The sequence below is a fragment of the Phoxinus phoxinus genome (assembly GCF_949152265.1).
Source record: "Phoxinus phoxinus genome assembly, chromosome: 9".
Lineage (NCBI taxonomy): Eukaryota > Metazoa > Chordata > Actinopteri > Cypriniformes > Leuciscidae > Phoxinus > Phoxinus phoxinus.
Window position 1 is genome coordinate 32664253 of NC_136884.1, and position 27543 is coordinate 32691795.

The 27543-nt window shown below is 37.5% G+C and overlaps 1 protein-coding gene across 2 annotated transcripts in view; it reads left to right on the forward strand.

The window, feature by feature from the left end:
- Positions 1 to 27543, forward strand: part of LOC307004695 (NACHT, LRR and PYD domains-containing protein 3-like) — a 64314-nt gene that overhangs the window by 22007 nt on the left and 14764 nt on the right. For both annotated transcript variants that reach the window (XM_079624100.1, XM_079624101.1), the window contains exons 5-7: positions 226 to 2011; positions 6658 to 6831; positions 13303 to 13476. In XM_079624100.1, coding sequence (XP_079480226.1) covers positions 226 to 2011; positions 6658 to 6831; positions 13303 to 13476 — 2134 coding nt within the window. The remainder of the gene's footprint in view (positions 1 to 225; positions 2012 to 6657; positions 6832 to 13302; positions 13477 to 27543) is intronic.

Below are 27543 nucleotides of genomic sequence, written 5' to 3' on the forward strand. Positions count from 1 at the left end.
TGATATTAATGATGGCACCAGCTGTTAACAAGCAGAATCACTGAAGAAAATGGGGACAACAAGAATAAAAAAGAGAAGTCACAACTACAACTGATGAACTGTGTAAAACACAATGTGAATGTAATCACTCTGCATGAGTCATTAATAATGATCATTGGGTGATCAAAACATCAGTCAGTTTTGTTTAATACTATTTCCTCAGTCCTGTTTGTTTGTTTATTACAGAATTTTTAAAGCTGCAAAAGTTTATAGAAACTCACAAAACCAGCATGAAAAAAAAAGTAGAACACATTTTTGAGGGGAAGATGGAAAATGAAGTACATCTTAAGGACGTTTACACAGAACTCTTCATCACAGAGGGAGATATTGAAGACGTCAATCAGGAACATGAGATTCTGAAGATTGATGATGCTTTCAAGATGAAGAAATCACAGGACAGACTAATCAAATGCAATGAAATATTCCATTTATTGAGGGAAAACAATGAGACAAAAATTGTGCTGACCAAGGGAATCGGTGGCATTGGAAAAACTGTTTCTGTGCACAAATTCATCCTAGATTGGGCGGAAGGAAAAGCCAATCAGGATATACACTGTGTGTTCCTGCTTCCATTCCGAGAGATTAACATGTTAAAAGACAAAGAGGTCAATCTCCATGAGTTTCTACTGGTATTTTACCCTGAACTGAAGGACCTGGAAAATTCAAAGTTATATTCTAAATGTAATCTAGCATTTATATTTGATGGACTTGATGAGATTCGACTGCCTTTGAACTTCAAAAGTGGAATTCTGTCAAGTGTCAAGGAAAGATCATCTGTAGATGTGCTGTTCACTTGTCTCGTAAAAGGGAAATTGCTTTCATCAGCTCTTGTATGGGTGACGTCACGACCAGCAGCAGCCAATCAAATCCCTTCTCAATATGTAGGTTTATTCACAGAGGTGCAAGGATTCACTGACCAACAGAAGGAAGAGTACTTCAGAAAGAGAATCAAAGATGAGACTCAGGCCTCTAGAATCATCTCACACATTAAGACATCTCAAAGCCTTTATATAATGTGCCATATACCCGTGTTTTGTTGGATCACAGCCACAGTACTTCAGAATATTCTCATCAGGAACAATGTAGAGAACATCAGCACAACACTCACTGAAATGTACATTCATTTCCTGCTGATACAGATGAACATGAAGAGCCAGAAGTATGATGGAAAAGAAGAAAGAGAACTTAAAAAGCTCCTGGATTCAAACAGAACAATGATTTGTAAGTTAGCCAAACTAGCATTTGAACAGCTGAAGGAGGAGAACATTATGTTCTATGAGGAAAATCTGATAGCATGTGGTATTGATGTGAGTGAAGATATTGAGCTCACAGGAATGATCGCTGAGATCTTTAAGAAGGAAGATGGACTTCATGAGACTAAGGTCTTCTGCTTTGTGCATTTGAGTGTTCAAGAGTTTCTTGCTGCAGTGCATGTGTTCCTCTGTTACCTGAACAAGAACAGTGAGGGGCTTCAGTTTTTCTTTGATGACCAAGAAGAAAGCATCACTCTGAAGGACCTACTAGAGAATGCAATTGATAAAGCTATGAAGAGTCAGAGAGGACATCTGGACCTTTTCCTGCGGTTTTTGCTGGGCATTTCACTGGGATCCAGTCAGAAACTACTCAAAGGCCTGCTCACATACAATGAAGACACCACAGAGAGCCTCCAAAAAATAAGTAAATACATTAAACAATTACAAGACAGGTGCCCAATCTCAGAAGAAGCGTCAGTCAACCTATTTTACTGCTTATTGGAGCTCAAGGATCATTCATTATATGAGCAAATCCAGAAATGCCTCAGTTCAGATGCAAATCCAAGAAGAAAACTCTCATCTTCATTATGTTCAGTGTTGGTCTATGTACTGCTGATGTCAAAGAAGGTGCTGAACGAGTTCCACCCGAAGAGGTTTGTGTCATCAACAGCAGACTGCAAGAGACTTGTCCCAGCTGTAAGATGTTGCCGAAAAGCTCAGTGAGTAATTTCATTGGCCAATGTTTAAGCAACAGTTTTACTTAACAGCACTAAGTAATTGTGTAAAAATACAGTATTTGATTTTGAAGGAAGCAATGTTTAATTGCAGATATAATGAACATTAGAAATTAATTCTAATAAGTATTGGTCAGAAATAGACTCAAGTATAGAGGAAATCTTAGAGATTGAGATTGGGGAAACAGATTATATTCTATATCTTGGTAATATACCAGATTCAGTTAGTAATACGAATAAATATTACTACTAGCAGCTGCAAAAAAGTGATTACTTGTTTATGGCTCCAACATCTTGCCCAAACGAGAACTCAACAAATTTATACAGAAATTTATAAAATGGAAAAGATGACATTCAAGTTAAAGGGATAGTTCACCCAAAAATGAACAGTAATTACTCACCCTCATGTTGTTCCAACCCCGTAAGACTTTCGTTCATCTTCGGAACACAAGTTAAAATATTTTTGATGAAATCTTAGAGTTGTCTTACTCCTCCATAGGCTTCTTAACCCTCTGGGGTCTAATATGTATTTGGGGTCCTTGAGATGTTCTGACATGCTCTGACATTTGTGCTTTTTTCAGTTGCTTATAAACATATTAATGACAAAGGTGTAATTACACTCTATTTATCACAAACATGGCTACCATAATATGTGAGCAACATGCATGTACATGTTTGTATTTTTGAGAGAATAATGTTTATGCACGTTATTCAAAAAAACAAAAAATTAAAGTGTCTGAAATAACGCCACAAAACACATAGTAAATATGTGTCCACAATACTTTTGAGTGATGGATGTTGTCGCCTAGAGTTTTTCCTTCAAAATGATCTGAAAATCATCCTGACTAATCATTGACATAAAACAATACATTGATTTAAATTTGGTAAAACACTTTTTGTTTGGAAAGGGAATATGCGCAGGGGCGTGACTGATCCAACACCATCATGAAAAGTGAGTGGTTCACACCTGAGAAGACAATGCCCCGCAATAATGAGCTTGCATAATGAGCCTTTCATTCAGGTGTGTCACACAAGAAAGAATGTGAGGACAAAATAAATAAATATATATATATATATATATATAGTCATACCTGGAAGCAAATCCTGTTCAAATAGGCTATATGGGCCATTCTACAGAATGGGTTCAAAGTTAGATTTGGAAACGTTTCTTTTTTTTCACAATTTTTTTTGTACATGCAAATTGTATGATATCCAATGTAAACATTTCTAGTAATTGTGCAGTTATTCTCATACTGTATTTTCAGAAAGTTTTGAATTACGCCCAAATGTGTCACTAATAAAAAACAATAATAAATAATTTAATGAGAAGGCTTATATTGACCTATAAAGATTATTTTACATCTACCTTGTAAATGTTTTTTGCTATTTTATTAAAAAGTGTTCACATGTAAATCAACAACAATTACAATTTTAACAATATTTCAAGTGTAATCTTTCTTCTTCTTTTTTAAGTATACATTTTATAATTTCAAAGTTAAGGATTCATTAATTTAATATAGCCTAACGTTACATTGGAACAAACACTATAACATCTTAGTTGATGAGTTTATTTTTGAAAAAACATACAATATATTTAACATATGAGCAGAAACTGGCTAACAAAAGCTTATTTGATGTCTATTTTAAAAAACTAGTCACAACCAGTAACAACAGCGCGCATATGTGCCGTTCATTCATTTGCACACAGAAATGCGATTCATATTTAAACAGTCTTTTTGCGGTTTACAGATCCTATTTCATATCGTGATTAGAACAAAGCATTTAAGAATAAAAAACTTACTACTAATCCTCAACTGGATCCATTGCTCCTCGAAGTGAATCCAGCACTTCTGAGGTAAGTTTCCCAGGATTATTCCTCACAGCCTCGCAATATGACATAGTACATTCATCTGATTAAACTTGATTTGTTTTATCGAGCTGATGTGGCCGTTTTGCATGTTTGCATGTATTGCCTCTGATCATTTGCGTTTGAATTTGCGCTCTCCGTGGGCCTGGTCACATTAAAAGATAACGAGTTATAATGAGCTGAAATGAGAACTCGCTCTTTTTATATAGATTACATAAACAGAGAATATTTGTTTTAGTTTTTAATAATTTAAAAGTACACACTTAAATGATTATAAAGAGATATTGCTCATGCCTGGGTGAATAGTATTCGCTAAGTTTTGTTTAAGTTTAATGACGTGCACCAGAAAAAAAGTTCACGGAGACGGAGAGGCAGAAAGCACACCCTGTTTATTTTCTTTATTTTACAAAAGCACAATGTTTTATTTTGATTGTAAGTGGACACATAAAAAGTAGACATTTAACAGCTTATTTTTTCATATTTCTTAAGTCTGTATGACCAAAAATAAAGTCTTTAATAACTTTCTGGGCCGGCAAGTTTCAATCCCTTAACCTGTTAGCCTTCACCAGAGCGAGGACGCTCTGAAGCGTTTTTTTTTTTATATAGTTCAAAGTTACTATCAGATTTAATGTTATTACCTTGACAAACTATACATCATTAAAAAGATATAAGTCTCACGTTTCAGTATTTGACCACTATTGTATTCTGAGAAACTTATAGTGACAGTTATGTCTTAATTTGTGTCAGGATTTATGTAATGAAAAAATGAGTCGATACCTTTAATATGAATTATGAGCATCAGCCGCGTCCATTCTGAAAAAAACTCTCCTGCTGTTGTCATGAGAACGCGTGACAAAACAACGTCCCTCGGGGCTTTTGGCTCAAAAATGTGCAGATTTGGAGAAATATTGATAGATTCTCATAGGTTTACATCAGATTTCTATAGACAGGAATAATATTTATTGAATTTATATCAAAATGCGTCCATGTAAGCATAATGCGCGCTGGATACACTGATGTACTGTGTTTTCAATTCATACAGCAGACTGAGGGCGCCAGAGATACACAGAATAATCCATATATGGATGCACAGTGCACATGAAGAAGAGCCATACCATGTGACCTTCCAGGACGCCACTAACACAAAGCTAGCTTTCAGAGATCGTTGTAACATGCAGATAAAGATGTTTTGAAGACAATAAACATGATTGCAATGATATTTGATTTACCTGTGTTCTTCGAGCCATGTCAGGTATTTTTATAATAGTAGATTATATTTATAATGTAATTCTAATCGATAGACTTTAGCATAGTGCAGAATACTATCAAATAATACATTTTCTGTCTGATTTTTTTATCTGAAGCCACATAAGATCGCTGAAGGTTATTTAAAACACTCGACTTGCAATATAAAGTAAGTTTGGAGCACAAACATGGTTTTAATCTCATAAATTGTCGTGTATTGATGGTGTGCTAAGCTAACATGCTAACGTTAGCTAGCTCAGGTGCACCTGCCATCTAGCTGTTATTTTTATGAATTTTTCTAAATAGGAATGCTTACTGAAATGTTTCTTTGTTCAAGAAAGGCATTTGATACAGTTTCAATGTGAAGTGATAATTATGAAAGAAATTAGGGGGTGAAAAACCGTGAATAGCCAGTCCTTAGCCATTATAATGCAAACAAAAGAAATGCATATTACCAGGGCCATAAGCAGGCTGGAGATGTGTGAATGAGTGCAGGAGAGAGTGACACTGAATGGGGCTCGTTTGCACCACAAAACAATAGAGACAATAGACTGAATAGATGCTTATAGATGACAATAAACACAAGTTTGCATTTTAGAGTCAATTCAAAATAAAGTCATATGACATGATCTTGAAAAACATTTAACAAAATACAGAGTTTTAGACTTATCACCTTCAAATTTTAAATATAACATGGTCAGACATGTGTCTTTAGCTGGAGTGCATTTCTAGAGTGCTGACGGGCCAACTTCAATTTAATTTTCATGAAGATGTTTCATAAAAATAAATTTCTAATAACTTACACAACTTTTAAGCTATTCATAATTTTTTTTTTCATTATGACAATAATTAATTCTACATTTCCAATAAAGTGCCAGGTGTCAGCTTTCAAATGAGACCATACTTGTGTTTTTAGGACAAAGGGTTAATAAACACTATCTATTTTAGTGTGGGTATGCCATTTCTGGGGATTTTTCAAAAGTGGCGCTTCAGGCTAACAGGTTAAGAAGCCTATGGAGGAGGAGTGAGACAGATCTCAGATTTCATCAAAAATATCTTAATTTGTGTTCCGAAGATGAATGAAAGTGGAACAACATGAAGGTGAGTAATTACAGACAGAATTTTCATTTTTGGGTGAACTAACCCTTTAAGACTACAAGAAGAGACTTTTGAAAAACACTGGGCAAAATGGACTATACATATAACAAAACAGAGATGGGAGCTAAATGTATGTATATAAAATTTATTTCACACATGTAAGCACCGTGAGAGAATATAACTTCAAGCTGCATGAAAGTATGGCTATGGACATGACAGTATTTGTGTTTGTACGCATGTCTACTTATGTATGAGTCTATAAGCGTGTATAAGTATATATGTTTACATGATAACCTGTTTACTTTTTTTGAAATAATTTCCATGTAAATACCCATGAAGCTGTGTTGACTGTTTGTTGCTGTTTGTCTTTGTTCTCAAACGTAAAAAAAAAAAAATTCATATAAACATTTTGGTTTGGCAGGTTTGATGGCTGTAGTCTTGATGAAACATCCTGTGAAACTGTGTCTTCAGCTCTACAATCTTCAAACTCCCATCTGAGAGAGCTAGACCTGAGTAACAATGACCTGCAGGATTCAGGAGTGAAGCTGCTCTCTACTGGACTAAAGAGTTCAAACTGTCCACTGAAAATACTGAGGTTTGATTTTCAATTTCACTCTCAACATCTGAGGCTGAATCATTGAGTCAGTAATTTATATCAGATCAGTTTGTTTCATGAATGATTTATCTGCAGTGTTGAACAACAATGCACAGATGACTTGTTAACTTAGACCAGGGGTGTCCTGAATAGCTTTGTAACAAATTAGCTCTATGAAATATTAATAATCAATAATAACTGGTTATAACTGATTATGAATATTTGGATCAGTTAATATAATTAACTAAATGTAGTAAAATTAATATTACAATCAACCCACCTGTTCGCCCCGTGAACAATCAGCGTTAATTGTTTATTAATTCTAAGAAATATTCATTTCCGGGGAAGGGAAATGTCTTTCTTACTGTATAGTACTAAGAGCCTGTAGTCAAAATCTAAATCGTAAAGTAAACTTTGTTGCGAGCAGAGAATCAGAACCAAATACGTATTGTGCACAAGTTTTATTAACTAAATCACAAACATAACTAATCTAAACACATACACACATGCATAGGAAAAAGGGTGAGTGACAGAATTGAACCGGAAACAGGAAATGGAACTATGGGAAAGATCCATTTAACTATGAAGAACCATCCGCTTATCATTTTCAGAGCACCTCATTAAATTGATATTTAAATGGCCTTTGCAGTGGAAACAATTCTTGAAGTTCTTGGAAAAGGATGTTGATGGCTCCGAGAGTGTCGAACATTGAAGTCGCAATTGTTTTCTTCTGGATTGAAGAAAATACAGTCTGACTCTGTTCGGAGAGTGAAGGCATTGCAGATGGGGGTCTTCAGAAGACTTCTAGTAAAGCATCATCTTCACATCAGGATTTCAGGAAGGACCAAGAGAGGGAAGGCCTTGTGTAAATGCTATTTGAATTCTGAGAAAAGTCCCACCTCTCAGGGTTGGCTAAACAAATATAGAAGGGGGAACGTCCAGGTGGGAATTTCCTCTGTTGGGCCGATTTATGGCTCTGTCTCAAGTGTGGTTAGACATAGCCATTGCGGTTTGTGCGGGCACACACAGAGATTTTGTGTTTACACCCTACCACTATTTTGTGAATACGCGCTGGTATTCAGTGACATGTTTCGTTTTGAGGTGGTAGAACAGATTAGTCGTGTGTTACCGAACTGTTGCCAACGCACTCTGTATAGTCTGTTTGCTGCTGCTCGTCAGACGGCTTAAATCCGAACCAAGTCCAAATAATCGATCTTTTTCACCAGCTCCTCCGTTTCGCTTTCAGCCATGTTTACTCAAGATGATGACGAATATGATGTGTTTCAGCCGGTTACAGCTCGAGGGCTCTAAATTTCGCGGGTAGATTGTGTCATCAACATGCATTATCGCGATAATGCAATAGAATTAAAATCTCTATCGTAGGCCAATTTTGTATCGTTTATATCGCATTTCGTTTATATCGCCCATTACTAGAATTAACGGTGTATATCAATATTATGTGACATTGCTAACTGCTGGTCTGGCATGCATAATGTAGCGTTTTTAGTCATTTTTCGTGGACCTGTGTGAACGGGGATTGTTTCGATGATGTTTTGATCTATACAAAGAAAACACTTGTCCATTTTTAGTACATCGTTGTCATGTAAACGTACCCTCACAGTTGAAAGTAACGTACCTTAGTTGAAAGTAAAACTTCTGGAGGGTCAGTCTCAAAGGGATGAGCCCCAGTGTGTTTGGGTAGTAGTCTTTTAACTCCCCTTATTCGTCTCACCCATTGATTGTGGACTGAACAATGCGGAGGGATAAATGTTGAAAGGGGAAAATGTTCCTTTGTCTCATTCAACACCTTATTAACACGTTTAAAGTGGTCTGGAGGATTTGTGCATTATTAATCTAATATAAGGTAGAAAGTGTATACAAATATTACATGAATACTACCTACTACCTGTCCGCTTGATCCTATTCCCACTAACCTACTTCAAGCTATTTCTTCCTCTGTTATACCCACACTCACACACATCATAAACACATCTCTTTACACTGGTACATTTCCCACAGCATTCAAGCAGGCTCGGGTAACCCTACTGCTTAAGAAACCCATTCTAAATCCAGCACATCTAGACCGGTATCCCTTCTTCCATTCGTCGCAAAAACACTTGAACGAGTTGTTTTCAACCAGATCTCCTCCTTTCTTACGCAGAACAACCTCTTGGACAACAATCAGTCTGGCTTCAAAAGCGGACACTCAACTGAGACTGCTCTGCTCTCAGTAATTGAAGCTCTGAGATTGTTTCTCATTTGTAAGTCGCTTTGGATAAAAGCGTCTGCTAAATGAATAAATGTAAATGTAAATAAAACAGAAACTAACAAAGAAAGAACTGACTCCTCTTCATAGCAATTACATTTTGTAGCAAACACAGGAAATATAGCAATATAGCTGGATGTGGAAACAATGGCAACAATGAATAACAGGTGCATCATGCAATAGCTTGCTGGTGAATAGCCCAATGAAAAGAATGTCAATGTGTGTAAGATAAACATCCCACACACTGTTGGAATCATCTTCTCATTGGCTAAACATGTTGTCTGTCAATTTTACCATTAAGATAATTGTTGGAGATAAACAGGGATAATAAAAGGCTTTGCCTCAAGACTTCAAATTTTGATGGTACTGCTTGGATATTAATAAAACCTTTGAAAGAATTAACTTTGGAGGTGGGTTCAGTTTTGAGAGTCTAATGTATAAGACCACATACAGGTTTACAGCATATAATTGCATGATTTCTTGGAGAGCAATGGCAGAGGGTAAGTATTCCATGTGAAATGTGATGTAAACAAAATAATATATCAACATCTAATTGATGTTGACGCTAAACCCTTTTAAAAGATGTATAATTTGTTGATATTATATTGGCCCCTTATATATAAAAGCTTTCCTGTAGCTTAAACAGTAGAGTGATGGCGATTGCAAAGCCAAGGTCATGGGTTCGTTTCCCAGGGAAAGCGAGAACTGATAAGAATGTAAATGTGTGCCTTGGAATGCGATGTAAATCGCTTTGGATTAAAGCGTCTGCCAAATGGGTAAATGTAAATATAAATAATATTTTTAGATAGTAGTCTATATAGTAAATGTAAACAAAGTTATGTCGCCTGAGGGTGGCATAATGCACTTTAAAAAATTAATTTTAGTAATATACTAAAATATAATATATAGATTAATTAAAACATGTATCTTAGTAAAATGTTTATTGTCATGATTCATGTCTGTGTTCCCCTGTCTTGTCCTAGGTTTAGCAGTTCCCCGTTATGTCGATTAGTTCCCAGGTGTTTCTTATTAGCCACGCCCCCTTGTTATCTTGTTAATCTTGTTTGCCTGTGTATTTATAGCCCTTGTGTTTCACTTGTTACCTTGTCAGTTGTTGTACATGTATGGTTGCTGCTAGTTTGATCCTGCTCGTGGTTTTGTTTCTTTGTCGCTCGTGTTCCTTATTATTTTGTTCTATGTGTGATTTCATTAAAACCTAGTGATGGGCAGATCGAGGCTTCGTGAAGCAATGAAACAGTTGAACCAAATGGTTCATATTGTTTCGAGGCTTCGAATCAATCCGACACCCGTCTCCACGGTGCCACCTAGTGGTCACTTGCAGGTGTTGATCTGAAACAACCTTGACGAGCCATTAAAATTGTTGTTGTTTTTTTATTATTGTACTTTTCTAATATGTGAATCTTGTAACTAGGCTCCTCACTGTGCATAATGTTATTTTGGTCCTGCAAAATGAATATTAATAAAATAAATCAAGCCACAATGTCTCGCTTTTTTAGATATTTTTATTCAAAAATATTAATTTCTCTGCTGTGGAAGGACCTAGCCTACTTCTTTTTTTTTCAGATAATTTCTCCAGCCTTTGAAAAAATCCTCTCACAAGGGACACTTGTTGCTGGAATACAAATATATTTTTTAGCCATGACATAGGCTACTATGAGGAAAGATTACTGCCGATCTCTCTTTCCAGTAAGTTAGTGGATCATGAGTTCTGGGCAAATACCCATCGTTGATGTATTTTTTCACTTCCACTGTGGCATCAGCTGTAGCATTGTGTATCATCTGGGTTTGATGGATATGAGTATCAAAAGGTTCCCATAAACTGTCCTGTGTTTACTGGTGTTGATGTTGATGGGTCTGATGTTGACATTTCTACCCCCATCTTTAATCTATCTATGTATCTATCTATCTATTAATCTAGCTGTCTATATATATTTATATCTATGTATCTATTAATGTGTCACTATATGTATACTCTGTGTCTCTAGGTCAATGTGTTGTGTAAATTTAAATGTAAGCCTAAATATAACTAAACAAATCGCATTATAAATTCACCAAAAATTCGCTATCTCAAAATCAAACTCCTCTCACAAAAACCCACGAGGTCAATATGCGTTGATTTCACTTTTATACAGATGTGCGATCGTGTGGTCTGTTCCCGACGGTGTCAATCAAACGCTGATTCGGCGGATCACACCTGATGAAACATTTAGTGAAACACTTCGAGGCTTCGTTTGGCCATAGTCACGTGACATGGGTGTTTTGAATCACGCTTCGGATCAGTGTTTCGAATCATCTGCGCTTCGGGATCTCGCAAAGCTTCGGAACGACTGTTTCGCGTCAGCCATCCCTATTAAAACCCTGCGGATAGATCCTCGCCTTCGCCTGCTTTCTCCAGCACATTACATTTACAAAGATTTTAATCATTTTAAAAGTCCCTGTAAAGTCAAAATTAAGTACTGGTATGTGTTCTGAGTTTGTCACACCACAGAAAAATTTGTAATTAGCCATCAAGTCAAATTTGAATGATAAAAAAAAGCTGCCAAGTCAATAAAATAAGCTATCAAAATCTTGAAAAAAAATTTGCAGTATGCTCTGCTCTCAAACGTTGGGGGCGTGTCTGCTGGCTACGCTGAAACCACGCCCACTTAAGTGTCACTGCTACAGCTGGAATGGATGCTCCTAGTAACTTCTATGGGAAGTGGGACAAAATGGTGTGGTGTTACAGAGCCGGACTTGACGGCTCGGTCCATTGAGCTGCGCAGATTACATACACAGATTCGTCCCACTTTCGGTGTGTTTGGCTTCCCATACATTTCCGTGACGAAGGCATAGCTAGCTAGCAAACTGTAGACTGTAGTAACTAATAGTACTGACAGTAACTCGCAATTGAGCGGCGAACTGATGTGAATGTGCTCTAGTTATATTGTTAGGGGAGGGGCCAGCCTCAGTGCCTCCAGTGCAGTAGGGGTGGTTTAGCCCCGCCCAAAAAATCCTGAACACAGCAATGGTGAGAAACTGTTTAACGGTCTAACTCCACAATAGACTATGTGCACGTTAGCATATGCTACTTCCGGCTGTGAAACCGATAGGGGGTGTCTTTCCGGTAGCCTGATGGACGACGTAGTAGAGGATGTATATTCCGCCAAGAAGGCTACAGTACCCCACGTTGTGTAATCCCCTTTCTCTGGTTGTGCAGTCATTACTGCAGGGGCTCAGTGCAGCTTTCACTGTGTCATTGGGAGAGCCCTATTCTCTTGGAGATAATCCTCAGAAAACGTGTAGCAGGTAGTCGGAATTCTACTGTAGTGACATTGCAGCCTAAAGGATGCAGCGGGACATGCATATCTTCAAAGCAGGGAGAGTGTAACCCGGATAATCCAGGCTACGAGTAAGAGTTGAAAGATGTGTAAAAAGATGTGAAAAATTTAAAAGAATAAGAGAGAAAAACGAGTGCTTTAGAAGAGAAAGTGTTTCGTCCAATCATTGATCGCGCTGCATTGATTGACACTCCAACGAGCCAATGGTAGCAGCGCACTGAGACTGCGCCGGCGATACTGCCGCTGTCAGAGAGAAAGAGCGAGTCAGATGAAGCAGGATCTCCAGACACTCCATATCAAAGGATAGATGTTGAGAAAGAGAATTATAAATGCAATCAAACGATTACAGTTATGAGTGAAAGTGATAACTTTGAAGAGCTGACGACGAAGTGAGAAGACGACGAGACAGAGAATCGAGAATAAAAGCCGATGTAGATACACGGAGAACCAAAGCACCGCAGATAATCTTCCTATTGAATAAGATGTGACTTTTTTGCCTTGGTGAGTTGTTTTCTTATATTGACTTGACATTTCACAAGTTTTTGTAATGTTTTAGGTCCATTGCGAACGATTAAACTAACTTAACGCCGGTCCACTGATGTAAACAAGACGGCAACCGGAAACGAAGTACCCAATTTCCACCCTCAAGCCGGAAGTTAGCATTTTTCTCGTGCACAGAGCGAATTCAGTACTTCACAGTCTTTGTAATGTGTTTTAGCAATACATTTCTAACATTTATAATGTGTTTAGATTTTTTTTTTTATAATTGCCTTTACAGGGACTTTACGGATTGTAAAAGTCAGACAGATTGAGTCATTGACATTTAATGAGTGTTTTAATTACTAAATCCTTGATTGTTTTGTTCAGATTGGCAGGTTGTAGATTGACTGGCCAGAGCTGTGAAAGTTTGTCTTCAGCTTTACAATCTTCAAACCCTCATCTGAGAGAGCTGGACCTGAGTAACAATAACCTGCAGGATTTAGGAGTGAATCTACTCTCTTTTGGACTAAAGAGTTCACACTGTCAGCTGAACATACTAAGGTTTGACTTTCACATGTACTCATTCACTGTGAACATCTGTAGTGATCACATTTTGAATCAGATTGTTCCAAATCTTTTCCAAGGTATTTTTTCATCTAGTGTCACTTTAAAACTAAAGCAAACATTTCTCTAATTAATTTCTGTTGGATGCTTACGTTTTTATTGTGAAACAAAACAAAAATACTGATTACAATTTGTGTTTGTGTGTGCTCTAAGACAATTTCATAATGCAAGACATTACCTGAAAAAAAAAAAACAGATTTATCCAGATGGGTTGGTCAAATCAGATTTCAAATTGTCTTTTGTGTAACTCTTAATGCAACACACAATAGGTTAATTCGACATCGGTTGTGGGTGGATGTAACCGGCAAGAATTTCCGGTGGGAAGCGAAAAAAACGAAATCAAATTTTAATCTTAACCGTTCTATTTCATCAGAAACAATCTGACAACAGGGCTTTAAGTGTAAAATACCGAACTTGTCCTTTTAACTATTATTTTATTTTATATGTAAATGTTATGAGTTGTAAGTCATGCACATATTTCCATTTCACAAAAAAATAACAGCTAGGGTATGTAGATATATCGGCCACCATAACGGTGCTGGCCATTATATGTTCATTTTAGAAATAATAAATTTTGGCCGATATATTAAACAGGGATGTGATTTTTCCGGATTAATCCGGATTTCCGGATTTTCCGACCAGAAAATGTGACCTACGTGAATCATGCAGATCTGTAAAAAAAAAAAAATGTGCATGACAGAGGGAGAGAGAGCAAGAGAGACCGCGCGCGTATGACGTACATGTAAGACAAACTGTTTCTACATTATCCCGCTTATATGGCTACCTCACATTATCTGATTATCAACCGTTAACTGATAAAATGGTAACACTTTTCAATAAGGTTCATTCAGCGCTGCCGCTCCCACCACGCGCATAACGCACTGTGCGTAGGGTGCCGAGTGCTGAGGGGGCACCAACAAATAGTCTAATGAAAAATGAATAATTATATTTTAATAATTATATTAAATATATAGCCCACTGATGGCCGCAAATAGTTTCTCCTGGAATCTAGAGCGAGCGAGTGAGCGCGCCCGCGAGACAGAGACTGTGCTTCAAACCGCGTAGCGCGTGCATGACAGAGGGAAAGAGAGAGCAAGAGACCGCGCGCGTGTGCCTCGTGAAGGACATGTAAGACAAACTCTACATTATCCCGCTTATTACATGGCTACATACTAAATAAATCAATAATTTGACTCAAAATATTGATTTTAAAAGGAGTTTATTTATTTAAAAACGATTTATATTGCTTCCGCTAAAGAAAATAGTCCGTCTCACTTCTCGTACTAAAGTAGAAGTAGATACTTGTGTTAAAAAATACTCTGGTAAAAGTAGAAGTACTGATTTAACTTCTTTAAGTAAATTTCCAAGCCTGTACTTTGGTACTTTAACTTGAGTAAAGTATAAAAGTAAAAGTAGCCATGCGAATGATTTAACCATTTTTTTTATGCAAAGCTAACGTTACCTGGACCACACAAATGCTTGAGTCCAAGCTGAGAAACCTAAGTGGATATGGAAGAAAGGTTCTTTATAAGTCAAGTCAAGTCAAGTCAAGAATATTTGTATAGCGCTTTTCACAATACAGATTGTATCAAAGCAGCTTCACAGTAATAAATTAAAATAATAATAAAACGTCCATGTTTGGTAATGCTAATCAATAGTAATATTGATTGATTAATTAAATTGAATATCCCCAACTGAGCAAGCCAAAGGCAACAGTGGCAAGGAAACGAAAAACTCCATCAGGTGACCTAATGGTGCCATAAAACTCCATCAGGTGACCTAATGGAGAAAAAAAAAACCTTGGGAGAACCCAGGCTCAGTCGGGGGCCAGTTCTCCTCTGGCGGTTATGAACTAGAGGCCGGATTTAACTGTAAGATTAAAACATTTATATGAATGCCTGGTTAAAGAGATGCGTCTTTAATCTAGTTTTGAACTGGGAGAGCGAGTCTGAGCAACGAACAGTATCAGGAAGGCTATTCCAGAGTTTTGGAGCTAAATGTGAGAATGCTCTCCCTCCTTTGGTGGACTTAGATATCCTAGGTATAACCAAAAGCCTCGAATTTAGCAATCTTAAAGAGCGCGATGGATTATAGGGCGATAGAAGATCCGTTAAATAAACTGGAGCTAAGTCGTTTAGGGCTTTATAAGTCAGTAACAATACCTTATAATTAATACGGAACTTTATACACGGGTTTCTGTGCAACGTCATCACACAGATGCGCGCGCATCTAAGAGGCAGAAAGCAACAGTCTTTACGGCTATATCCAGCAGAAGCAGAGATGACGCGGAGCTGTTGTGCTGTAAACTAGCCTAAATGCATAGGGTATGTCAGGTTTTTATGATTCGCAAACTTAGTTGGACAATTTCATTCTAGTCAAGTAACTAACGTTTTACATAATGTTATATTAATATGCAAATGAAACACAAGCAAACAGATCCAACTCTGAAATTGCAGTTTATTATTGAGTCAACAAGAATTTACAAACAATGCGAAATCTACGTTAATTACAATGTTCTTTTACAGAACTCGGCATAACATATAGCGGTCTTGCCTCTTGGATGCGCGCGCATCCGGTATTGTTTGTATACAAGAAACCTATGTATAGGTAACCAGTGTAGAGATGATAAGATCGGTGTTATATGATCATATTTTCTTGATCTGGTAAGAACTCTAGCAGCTGCATTTTGGACTAACTGTAGCTTGTTTATTGAGGATGCAGGACAACCAGCTAATAGAGCATTACAGTAATCTAGTCTCGAGGTCATGAATGCATGAACTAACTTTTCTGCATCAGAAACTGACAGCATATTACGTAGCTTAGCAATGTTTCTAAGGTGGAAAAATGCCGTTTTTGTAACATATGAAATATGATTTTTAAAAGACAGGTCGCAGTCTAGTATGACACCCAGGTCTTTTACTGTAGAGGATAAAGTAGCAGGACATCCTACTATGTTAAAGTTGTATTGTGAGAGGTTTTTGTGGGCGGTTTTTTGAACCGATGAGTAGTACCTCCGTCTTGTCTGGATTTAATAGAAGAAAATTACGCGTCATCCAATCTTTTATATCTTTAACACACTCTGTCAATTTTGATAATTTAGCGTTTTCATCCGGCCGTGATGAAATATATAATTGAGTGTCATCAGCATAACAATGGAAACTAATTCCATGTTTCCTTATAATATTTCCAAGTGGCAGCATATATATTGAGAATAATAGAGGGCCTAGCACAGATCCCTGCGGCACTCCATAGTTTACTGAAGTTATGATCGATTTTTTTTCCATTTAAATAGACAAAATGGTAGCGGTCTGATAAGTATGATCTAAACCAGCTTAATGCTTGTCCTTGAACGCCAGTATAATTTTGTAGTCGATCTAAGAGTATTGTGTGATCTATAGTATCGAACGCAGCACTAAGATCGAGTAAAACTAGTATTGAGATACAGCCTTGGTCTGAAGCTAAAAGTAAATCATTAGTGATTTTAACGAGCGCAGTTTCAGTGCTATGATGTGGCCTGAATCCAGACTGAAACTTTTCATAGATGTCATTTTCTTGCAAAAAAGAGCTCAGTTGAGCGGACACAACTTTTTCTAATATTTTAGACATAAATGGAAGATTTGAAATGGGTCTATAATTTGCTAGATTATGTGGGTCTAATTGTGGTTTCTTAATGAGTGGTTTTATAACTGCCAGTTTAAATGTTTTTGGAACGTGACCTAAAGATAGAGACGAGTTAATAATATTGAGAAGAGGCTCTTCCACTGTAGGTAACACTTCTTTCAGTATTTTAGTTGGTATAGGATCTAATAAGCACGTTGTTGTTTTAGATGAAGTGATAAGTTTATTTAGCTCTTTTTGTTCTATAGTTGTAAAGCACTGTAATTGTTCTTGCGGGGTGATGATTGAGGCTGATTTATAAGGCGCGATTGAAGATTGAGTGTTTACAATTGTGGTTCTGATGCTTTCTATTTTCTCAGTGAAGAAGTTCATGAAATCATTACTGCTAAACTGTAACGGGATATTTTGGTCAGGTGACGTTTGTTTATTTATTAGTCTAGCCACGGTGGTAAATAAAAATCTTGGATTATTTTGGTTGTTTTCTATTAGTTTGCGGAGATGCTCAGCCCTTGCCGCTTTTAGGGCCTTTTTATAACGTGACATACTGTCTTTCCACGCGATTCTAAAGACCTCTAAATTAGTTTGTTTCCATTTACGCTCTAATTTACGGGTTTCTCTCTTTAGAACATGCGTAGTATTGTTGTACCATGGTGCTTTACTTTTCTCTCTGACCTTTTTTAATCTAATGGGTGCAACAATATCCAATGTTCTAGAGAGAATGGTGCTCATAGTGCTAGTTACTTCCTCTAATTCGTCTGTTTGTTTGGGTTCAGGCAGTAACTGAGACAAATCAGATAAGCAATTTGAGAAATTATCTATGGTGGATGGAAGGATTGTTCTGCCTGGTCGGTAACGCGGCGCAGTATGACATAGTACTGTAGTCCGTAATATACAAGTTACCAGGAAGTGGTCACTGACACCATCACTTTGTGGAATGATATCTATATCGGTTGGATCGGTTCCATATGATATAATTAAATCGAGTGTATGATTAAGACGATGAGTTGGTCCGGTGACGTTTTGCTTGACCCCAAAGGAGTTTAATAAATCTGTGAACGCAGCCCCTAACGCATCATTTGAATTATCTACGTGTATGTTGAAATCTCCAACAATTAATGCTTTATCGACGTTGACCAATAGATCTGAGAGAAAATCTGCAAACTCTTTTAGGAAATCAGCGTAGGGCCCTGGCGGTCTATATACGGTAACCAAGGCTAGAGATAATAGGGATTTTTTCCTTACATCTAAGAGCGTAACATTTAATACAAGTACTTCAAACGAATTAAATTTGTCACCTGTTTTCTGAGTAACATTAAGAATATCTCTATAGATTGTTGCAACACCGCCGCCACGACCAATCAGACGGGGCTCATGCTTATAACAGTATCCTGGTGGAGTGGACTCATTTAGACCGAAATAGTCATTTGGTTTAAGCCAGGTTTCAGTAAGGCAAAGTACATCGATGCTATTATCTGTGACTATTTCATTTACAATAGCTGCTTTAGGTGTGAGTGATCTAATGTTCAGAAGACCTAGCTTTAGAAATTGTTTTTGTTCACTAATAGCGAGATTTTCTGTTTTAATAACAATTAGATTTTTCCTAGATCCTACAGTAGATTTATTATTTGATCTCACTAAACGAGGAATAGACACAGTTTCTATTAAATGTTCTACACTAGTATTTATATCAATTAATTTGGTGCAGCAGAGACTGTGATTTGGATTTTTGGTAACTAGTCAAACGGTCTTTAACGTCTTGGAGATGTTATCCGACAGAAGATCCGCTCCATTTCTACTTGGGTGTAAGCCATCAGCGCGGAAGAGCCTAGGACGCTCCCAAAACAGATTCCAATTATTTATAAAGAGCATTTTCTGCTCATTGCACCATGACATTAACCATTCATTTAGCGCGAATAATCTACTGAACTTCTCATGCCCTTGTCGATACGTGGGAAGCGGCCCAGACACGATGATCGTTATTTCAGGCGATGCGGTGCGTACCGTCTCGATTAGGTTCCTATAATCCTTTTTCAAAACCTCCGTCTGCCGCAGCCTGACGTCGTTCGCTCCTGCGTGCAAGACGACAGCTCCGACGCGCTCGTCACCGTTCAAGATCTCGGGTACTCGCGCAGCGATATCAGAAACACGGTCATCAGGAAAACAGTGGCTACGCACCTTACTTTTACCTGACGTAGCGTGGACGTTCCGAACAATTGAATCGCCGATAATCACAGCATCGCGTTCCGTTTCGCGAAGAGGGGAGAAGCGGTTCTGAGTGGAAATCTCGAAAACCGGGAGGGGCGGAGAGATTCTTCGCGTCTTCCGCTGCGAAACAACCCAAGCTTCGTGACGGCGCCTCGGAGCCGGGGTGTATGAAACTTGTGAGAACCGCCTTGGCGCACGGGACCAATGCTGAGAGACGCACGGTGTTGACGCAATCGGAGTCTGCGGATTATTAACTGATTTGTGTGCATCGACGCGAGATGTTTCAAGAGCTAAACGCCGGTCTCTTAGCTCGGCTTGTCTCTCTAAAAGGTCGCTGATCTGCTTCTCTACAGCTTCCAGCTCAGACTGCACCGCCTGCAGCTCGAATGTGTCCTCACCTGCACCAAAAGGTAGACAACATAACGTTACATTTGATATATTCGCCATTTAAACAGATGGACAGTAAGTTAGCAACGACGCTACCAGTGATGCTATCAATATTAACGCTAATTTATAACTGAAATCTTGGATATAATCTGTCTTTTTAATGGTACGGGTGTGATGTAGACGCACGATAGGCGAGAAAATGTTCGTTTGTAAGTGAGTGTAAAGAAGACGCGCTCAGCCGTCCGACCCACAGGTGTAGCGGACCGGTATTGGGTCAATCGGTTTGAGACGCGTCTACTCAACAGTCCGCGTTGTAACTATGAGAGTTTGAGCAGCAGTGCTTCTCAGTGAGTAAAAGTAGAAAATGTTCGTTTGTAAGTGAGTGTAAAGAAGACGCGCTCAGCCGTCCGACCCACAGGTGTAACGGACCGGTATTGGGTCAATCGGTTTGAGACGCGTCTACTCAACAGTCCGCGTTGTAACTACGATATTTTGAGCGTCAGTGTTTCTCAGTGAGAAAAAGTAGAAAATATTAGTTGTAAGTGAGTTTAACCCCCTGGGGTCGGCAAACGCGCGGGCGCGTTTTGCTCGTTTTTTTTTACATAGCAGCAAAATAGACCTAAAATACTCAGTCAGTTTTGGTCATACAGCCTTAAGAAATATGAGAAAATAAGCTGTTAAATGTCTACTTTGTTATGTGTCCACTTACAATCGAAATAAAACATTGTGCTTTTGTAAAATAAAGAAAGTAAACAGGGAGTGCTTTATGCCTCTCCGTCTCCGTGAACTTTTTTTCTGAAGCACGTTTCTAAATTTAAACAAATCTCAGCGAATACTATTCACTCAGACATGAGCTATATATCTCTATAATCATTTAAGTGTGTAGTTTTAAATTATCTAATTCAAAACTAAAACAAATATTCTCTGTTTATGTAATCTATATAAAAAGAGCGAGAGATCAGCTGTGCTCATTATCTTTCTGGCACCTCATTACTCCGCTAATGTGACACGCCCATCGAGAGCGCGCGCTATTCAAACGCAGATCTGAAGCAACAACACATGCAAACCAGTCAACGCCCACAACAGCTGGACAACACACTCGCTGTGAGGAATAATAATATCGTGATAATCCTGGACATTTTACCTCAAACGTGCTGGAGTAGCCGAACAACGGATCCAGCTGCAGATCATCAGTAAGTGCTTTGTTCTAATCGCGATATGAAATGGTGTCTGTAAACCGCAAAAGACTGTTTAAATTTGAATCGCGTTTCTGTGTTTGAATGAATGAACGGCGCATGCTGTTGTTTACTACAGCTCGCGCGAGTTTCGCTTTTAGCAAACTATCTATATTGCCTACTGAGATGAGTAAAAATCGACTGAATACGTTGAAATAAAATGTATTTGTATAAGCAACATATTAAACTGCAAATTAACATTTATTCCCTAATATATATTATAAAAGACCATATGTTACAGACGAAATATGAAAGACAAAATTTCGTTTTGGATAGATTATTTATAAAGCTTTTACTGCCACATCAAAACCTAATTTACAAGGTGCAAACAAAATCTTAAAAGGTCAATATAAGCCTTCTCTATAAATTATTTTTGTGTTTTATTAGTGACAAATTTGGGGAGAGGATAGCCTACATAATCCAAAACTTTCTGAAAATACGAATGAGAATTAACTGCACAATTACTAGAAATGTTTACCTTGGATATTATACAATTTGCAAGCATACAGTTTGTGGAAAAATACACTTTTTTCAAGATGTTTCCAACTCTGAACCAATTCTGTAGTAATATATATATATATATATATATGTATATATATACCGGTATATATATGTATGTATGTATATATGTATGTATATATGTGTGTGTGTTGTCTTTGCATTTTTTCTTGTAGCCACAGTGACACCTAAGGCTCATTAGTATGCACTGCAGCATTAGCAGGTCTTTGTCTTCAGGTGTGAATGAGGACATTATTCATGACCTTCTTGGATCATTCACGCCCACCTGCATATTGCCTTTCCAAACAAAAAGTGTCTTACAAAATTTAAATCAATCTATTGTTTAATGTGAACGATTAGCCCGGATGATTTTCAGATCATTTTGAAGTAAATACTCTAGCCGACAAGATCCATTAGTCAACAGTATTGTGGGAATATGTGAAGTTGGTCGTTTGTGGTCTTATATCAGAAAATTTAAGTTTGAGTTTTTTGAATAACCACGCATAAATAATATTCTCTCAAAAATGCAAACATGTACATATATGTTGCTCACATATTATGATAGCCATGTTCGTGCTAAATAGAGTGTAATTACACCTTTGCCATTAATATGTTTATAAGCAACTGAAAAAAATACAAATATCAGGGCATTTCAAAACATCTCAAGGACCCCAAAAACACCTTAGACTCCAGAGGGTTAAAGAGAGAAATCCCGGATTTTGAATCAAATCGACGGAGCTCAAACACAAACAACGCGTTCAGGAAGTGACGATATAAGCCATTGCCTACATTTTAAATGGATGTCTGCAAAATAGGCCTAAAACATCACATAGCCTAACGTTATATGATTATTGTGACAGAGACTGCGATTCCAGGTTAATGAGATTCTGACTGAGTAGCAAGATATGAATTCAAGTATCAGTATATTTTCCTGCTTTTTTGTCCTTAGCCAATCACATGCCTGATTAAAGTCGATAAATAATGGATTATTTCCTTCAGCTAAGACACTTCATATCCGCACTGTTTGTCATGATGGTATAACCAACAGTTACTACTTTGAGTAAATGCTAATTAATAATCTGTTTGTAGGGAGGGTCATAAGCATCAACATATGTTTAAACCAATGAGTAAATAAAAACAGCAATGAAAGCAGCTTTTGTGATTTTATATATAAACACCAAAATATATTCAAAACAAAGAAACTACATTCAAACAGTATTGCAAAAACACCCAGCAGACAAAGATATATAAATGGTTCTGTATAAGAGTTGAAGTTCCAGAAATATATGATAAAGTCTTTATAACGTTCAATGGTGTAAAAGGTTAAAGGACAAGTTCGGTATTTTACAGTTAAAGCCCTGTTTTCAGATCGTTTCTGATGAAACAGAACGGTTAAGATTGAAATTTGGACACATGCTGCTGTCCCGAGAATTTTCGGTTTCTGTGGTAACAACCCCACCTCCACAATGGCTGCACTGGAAATATCCTTCCTAAAACGCATTAAACTTTCGTTTACAAAGACGTGACACTCAGTGAGTGGTCAGGGTTGGCAGCCATATTACGCCAGAACGCCCACCACACACCAGCTTACTGGTGGAGAGGAGACAGTGATGAAGCCAATCAGTATCAGTATATGGGGATGATTAGGAGGCCATGATGGACAGAGGCCACTGGGCATATTTTGGCCAGGATGCCGGGTTACACCCTTACTCTTTTTCGAAGGACGTCCTGGGATTTTTAATGACCACAGAGAGTCAGGACCGAAGGACGGATGAGACGTCAATTAGTACAAACTGAATTTGTCATTAAAATGTTATAATGGCTTAATGACAGCCAATGTCAAAACCAACCACCTGACAGTATAATGTAATGTTCCAAAGGTCTGCAAGCCCAATCGGGCTGGACTGGGGACATTTTTTTGTTTTTTTTACAGATCGGGCTCAAGTCGGACTCTGGCTTATTTAGCTTCTCTCCTTTCATTGTGCCCATAATATACATGCAGAGCACACGTCACATAGTGTGTATGAAATATTATATTATATTATATGGTATATTGATTATATTATAAATATTATATACATCGCCTAAGCAACACAAACGCAATAAGCATTTATGCACACGTCGCGTCACTCACTTGCATTAACAGGTGACAGTTGACCATGCAGAGCATCAGGGAGAAGTTGGAGCGTGGGGAGTTGATAAAGGTTCCGATTAATATTATTTAACATTAGCCAGTTGGCGAAGAGTTCTTCATTTTTGAACATTGTTTTCAAAATTGTTCTTCAGTTACTTAAAAGTAGGCCGTTTATTTACTTATTTTTGCGGTTGGATCCCGTAGCGCTATATACTCTACTGCATGCTTATGATTCTCTGTAATATCTGTCCAATTTTTGTGGGCATGTTTCAGGCCTACAAAAAAAGTGTACCTCTTAGTAGCGTGTGACTTGTGTGTGTTTGCGTGTAACAGAGACCGCGCTCATCTGAGAGCGCGTGACCGAGAGAGCGCATCAAAGAGAGCGTGTCAGAGAGAGCTTAAAGTGATATTGATGTTGGTTTCGGGTCGGGTTGGGTTCGGGCTGAAAAATTGCAGGCGTGGTCGGGCTGGGGCCGGGTAGGGCTTGAACACCATGGGCCAGGGCCGGGTTAGGGCTGGAGTTTTTGGCCTGTGCAGGGCTCTATAATGTTAACCCATTGTTACGTCTCCCCCTTAGTCTAGGGATAAAATAGGGAACGACGAACAAACAGTGGAGAGACTTTGAGGATCTCCAGCTCTCCAGTCCCAGATTCACAAAATACACCAACAACAAGTTTCTATTTGAAATGGCGTGTCTGCCTTTTATTGTTCCACTTAGCAGGGGTTAGAAAATAAAGAGAATCTTAAGTAAAGGAACACATTACCAAATAAATCCAAAACCAAAAGTATTACCTCGGGAGGAGGGCCCAAATCAAAAGAAACTCAAAAACCTCTACATAAAAGGAGATAGCATTAACTTACCTATACAAAACAGAAAACAAAAACAAAACAACATATAACTTCCCTCACTCCCTAACTAACCATTAACCCTCAGGGGTCTGAGGTGTTTTCTGGGTCCTGGAGGTGTTCTGACATGCTCTAACATTTGTGCTTATTTCTGTTACTTGTGACATTTTCATGACTAAAGTATTATTACACTGCATTCAGCACAAACTCTGCTACAATAATATGTCAGCAGCATGTATGTAAAAGTTTGTAGTTTTGAGATAATAACATTTATGCGTGGTTTGTGAAAATGACCCAAAAAAAAGTCACTGAAATAATGTCATGAAAGACAAACTAATTATTTCGTCGCAAGGCTTTTGAAAATTGTATCACGTAGCCTAGAATATTTGCTCCAAAACTATGTGAAAATCATCCTGAATACTCATTCAGATAAGACAATATATTGATTTAAAATTTGTATGACATGTTTTGTGTAAGAAAGCTTTATGCGAGGAGGCGTTAACCACCATGAATATTGAGTGTTTCACACCTGAGAGAGACAAAGAGCCTCCCATAATGGCCCTATTAGGAGCTCTCAGGCACTATCATTACATTACCTTGCACAAAGAATGAGGAGATTTAAAAAAAATGGCTTTTTGATTGTTTGAATTTATTTACAACACAACATCATCCAAAGATACACAACAAATGGCAAAAAGCACATTATTTAACACACTGAACTAAAGACAGAGACTTAACCAGTCACACACCTTTCCTTCCCTGAAACATAGTGCATACCTGTCATTTCCAAGGTGTTTGATTTTTCACTTTACCTCCTCATGCTCATGTTGAAGTCAGCAGGACGGGTAGCTACCTAAAAAAAATATATATATATAAAAAAGCTGTGAGCATGCTGATATCAAGAAGAAACCAGGGCTGCATGATTGTGGGAATACATTTTAGATTTCTGGTGAAAATTCCTTTTTAAAATTTACTAAATACACACACACACACACATATATATATATATATATATATATATATATATACATATATATATATATATTTGTTGTGCCTTGTAGGCATATACCTGCACTGCAAAAAATGATTTTCTTACTTAGTATTTTTGTTTTGTTTCCAGTCCAAATATCTAAAAATTATTAAATCAAGAAGCATTTACTAGAGAAGTAAAATGACATAAGAAATTCTATTTTGTTTTAAGATAAAAATAAAGTAATTTAAGTAATTTTTGCTTAAAACGAGCAAAATTATCTGCCAATGGGGTAAGCAAAAAAATCTGAATTCGAATAGAAAACAAGAAAAAAAATCTTAATTCAAATGGAAACCAAGAATTTTTTGCTTACCCCATTGGCAGATAATTTTGCTCGTTTTAAGCAAAAATTACTTAAATTACTTTCTTTTTATCTTAAAACAAAATAGAATTTCTTATGTCATTTTACTTCTCTAGTAAACACTTCTTGGTTTAAGAATTTTTAGATATTTGGACTGGAAACAAAACAAAAATACTAACTAAGAAAGTATTTTTTGCAGCAGGGCTGAATCAAATAATAAGAACAGTATAGCAGGCATAGTTAAAAAGGAACACTTCAGTAACACTACACTAGAGAAAAACATATTGATTATCATATGTTACTTACTTCAAATGTTTACATCGATATGACGTTATGAAATGAGATTGGAGTAAAATCATGGTTTGCTTTTCAAACGCACGTCGCGCGACTGCGTTTTCAAACTCTCACAGCGCGTGCAGGGGACATTCACTGAAGCATCGAGCAACAGTTCAATGGCAATATGAAGTTTATGCAACAATAACACTAACTAATATAATTCAGGATTATTTCTTACCTTAAAATCGTTCTTGTCTTCAAATCGCGATCTTCTTCTTCAGATGTAAACCCAATAATCTCACAGCATGTCTTCCAAACTCGACGACTGAAGAGGACTGATAAAGTTTGCCGCTTTGTTGTTGAGGTAATGGGGGCGTTCGCGCGACACATGGACGATTTGCATCTCTATATGTTTTGCGCGTGTGGGTGTGGTCACATTAAAACTAATGAGGAAGGGTTAGAGAAACTGAATATCTTGTTGGTTTTATACAAATTACTTAAACAGAGAATATTTGTTTTCGTTTTGAATCAGATAATTTAAAACTACACACTTAAATGATTATAAATATATAGAGCTCACAAATGTGTGACAAGTATTCGCTGAGTTTTTTAAATGTTTAGAGACCGTGCGCAAGAAAAAAAAGTTCAGGAGACGGAGAGGCAGAATGCACACCCTGTTTAATTTCTTTATTTTACAAAAGCACAACGTTTTGTTTTGATTGTAAGTGGACACATACAAAAGTAGACATCTCACAGATTCTTTTTTCATTTTTATTAAGTCTGTATGACCACAAATGACGGAGTATTTTAAGTTTATTCAGCTGCTATGTGAAAAAAAACGCGCAAATCACGCCGGCGTGATTGCCGACCCCAGGGGGTTAAACAGGAGAAAAGTTATAGGTATCCTCCACCCTACATTACCCATAAACTCTTTACTAAACATAAAAGAAAAGAATAGCAAATTTAAGAGTCACATTAAGATTCACACATTGTGACTACACACACCAAAGAACGCGACCAGCGCTCCCTTGTCTGGGCTTGGAGAGCGGAGCAACCTCAAACGCCGTGATATCTCTCTCCTGCCTCAGCGCTCTCTCTGCTGCTTTGTAGTAGACTCCTCAGGACACGCACCAATCAGTGCACGGACAGTGCTCACAGGTTAACGAGCACAGGTGGTAGCCCTTAGTCCTATTAGTCAGACACACGAGAAAGAGAGAGAAAGAGAGAAAAACATACGCACAGAACACTCGATGTAACAGACACACAATGAATACATCCTTAGACGTAACACTTGATTACAAACACAAAATGAATACGTCCTTGGACGTAACACCATAAAGCTAAGTGTTTTTTTTTTTTTTGATAATTAGTCTGCTATGCCATGTTTATGACATATTTATGACAAGTTGTGTTGTCTTGGTAATGTCAAGTTGTCATTACAAAGACACTGACAGATTATGATGTATTGGTTTAT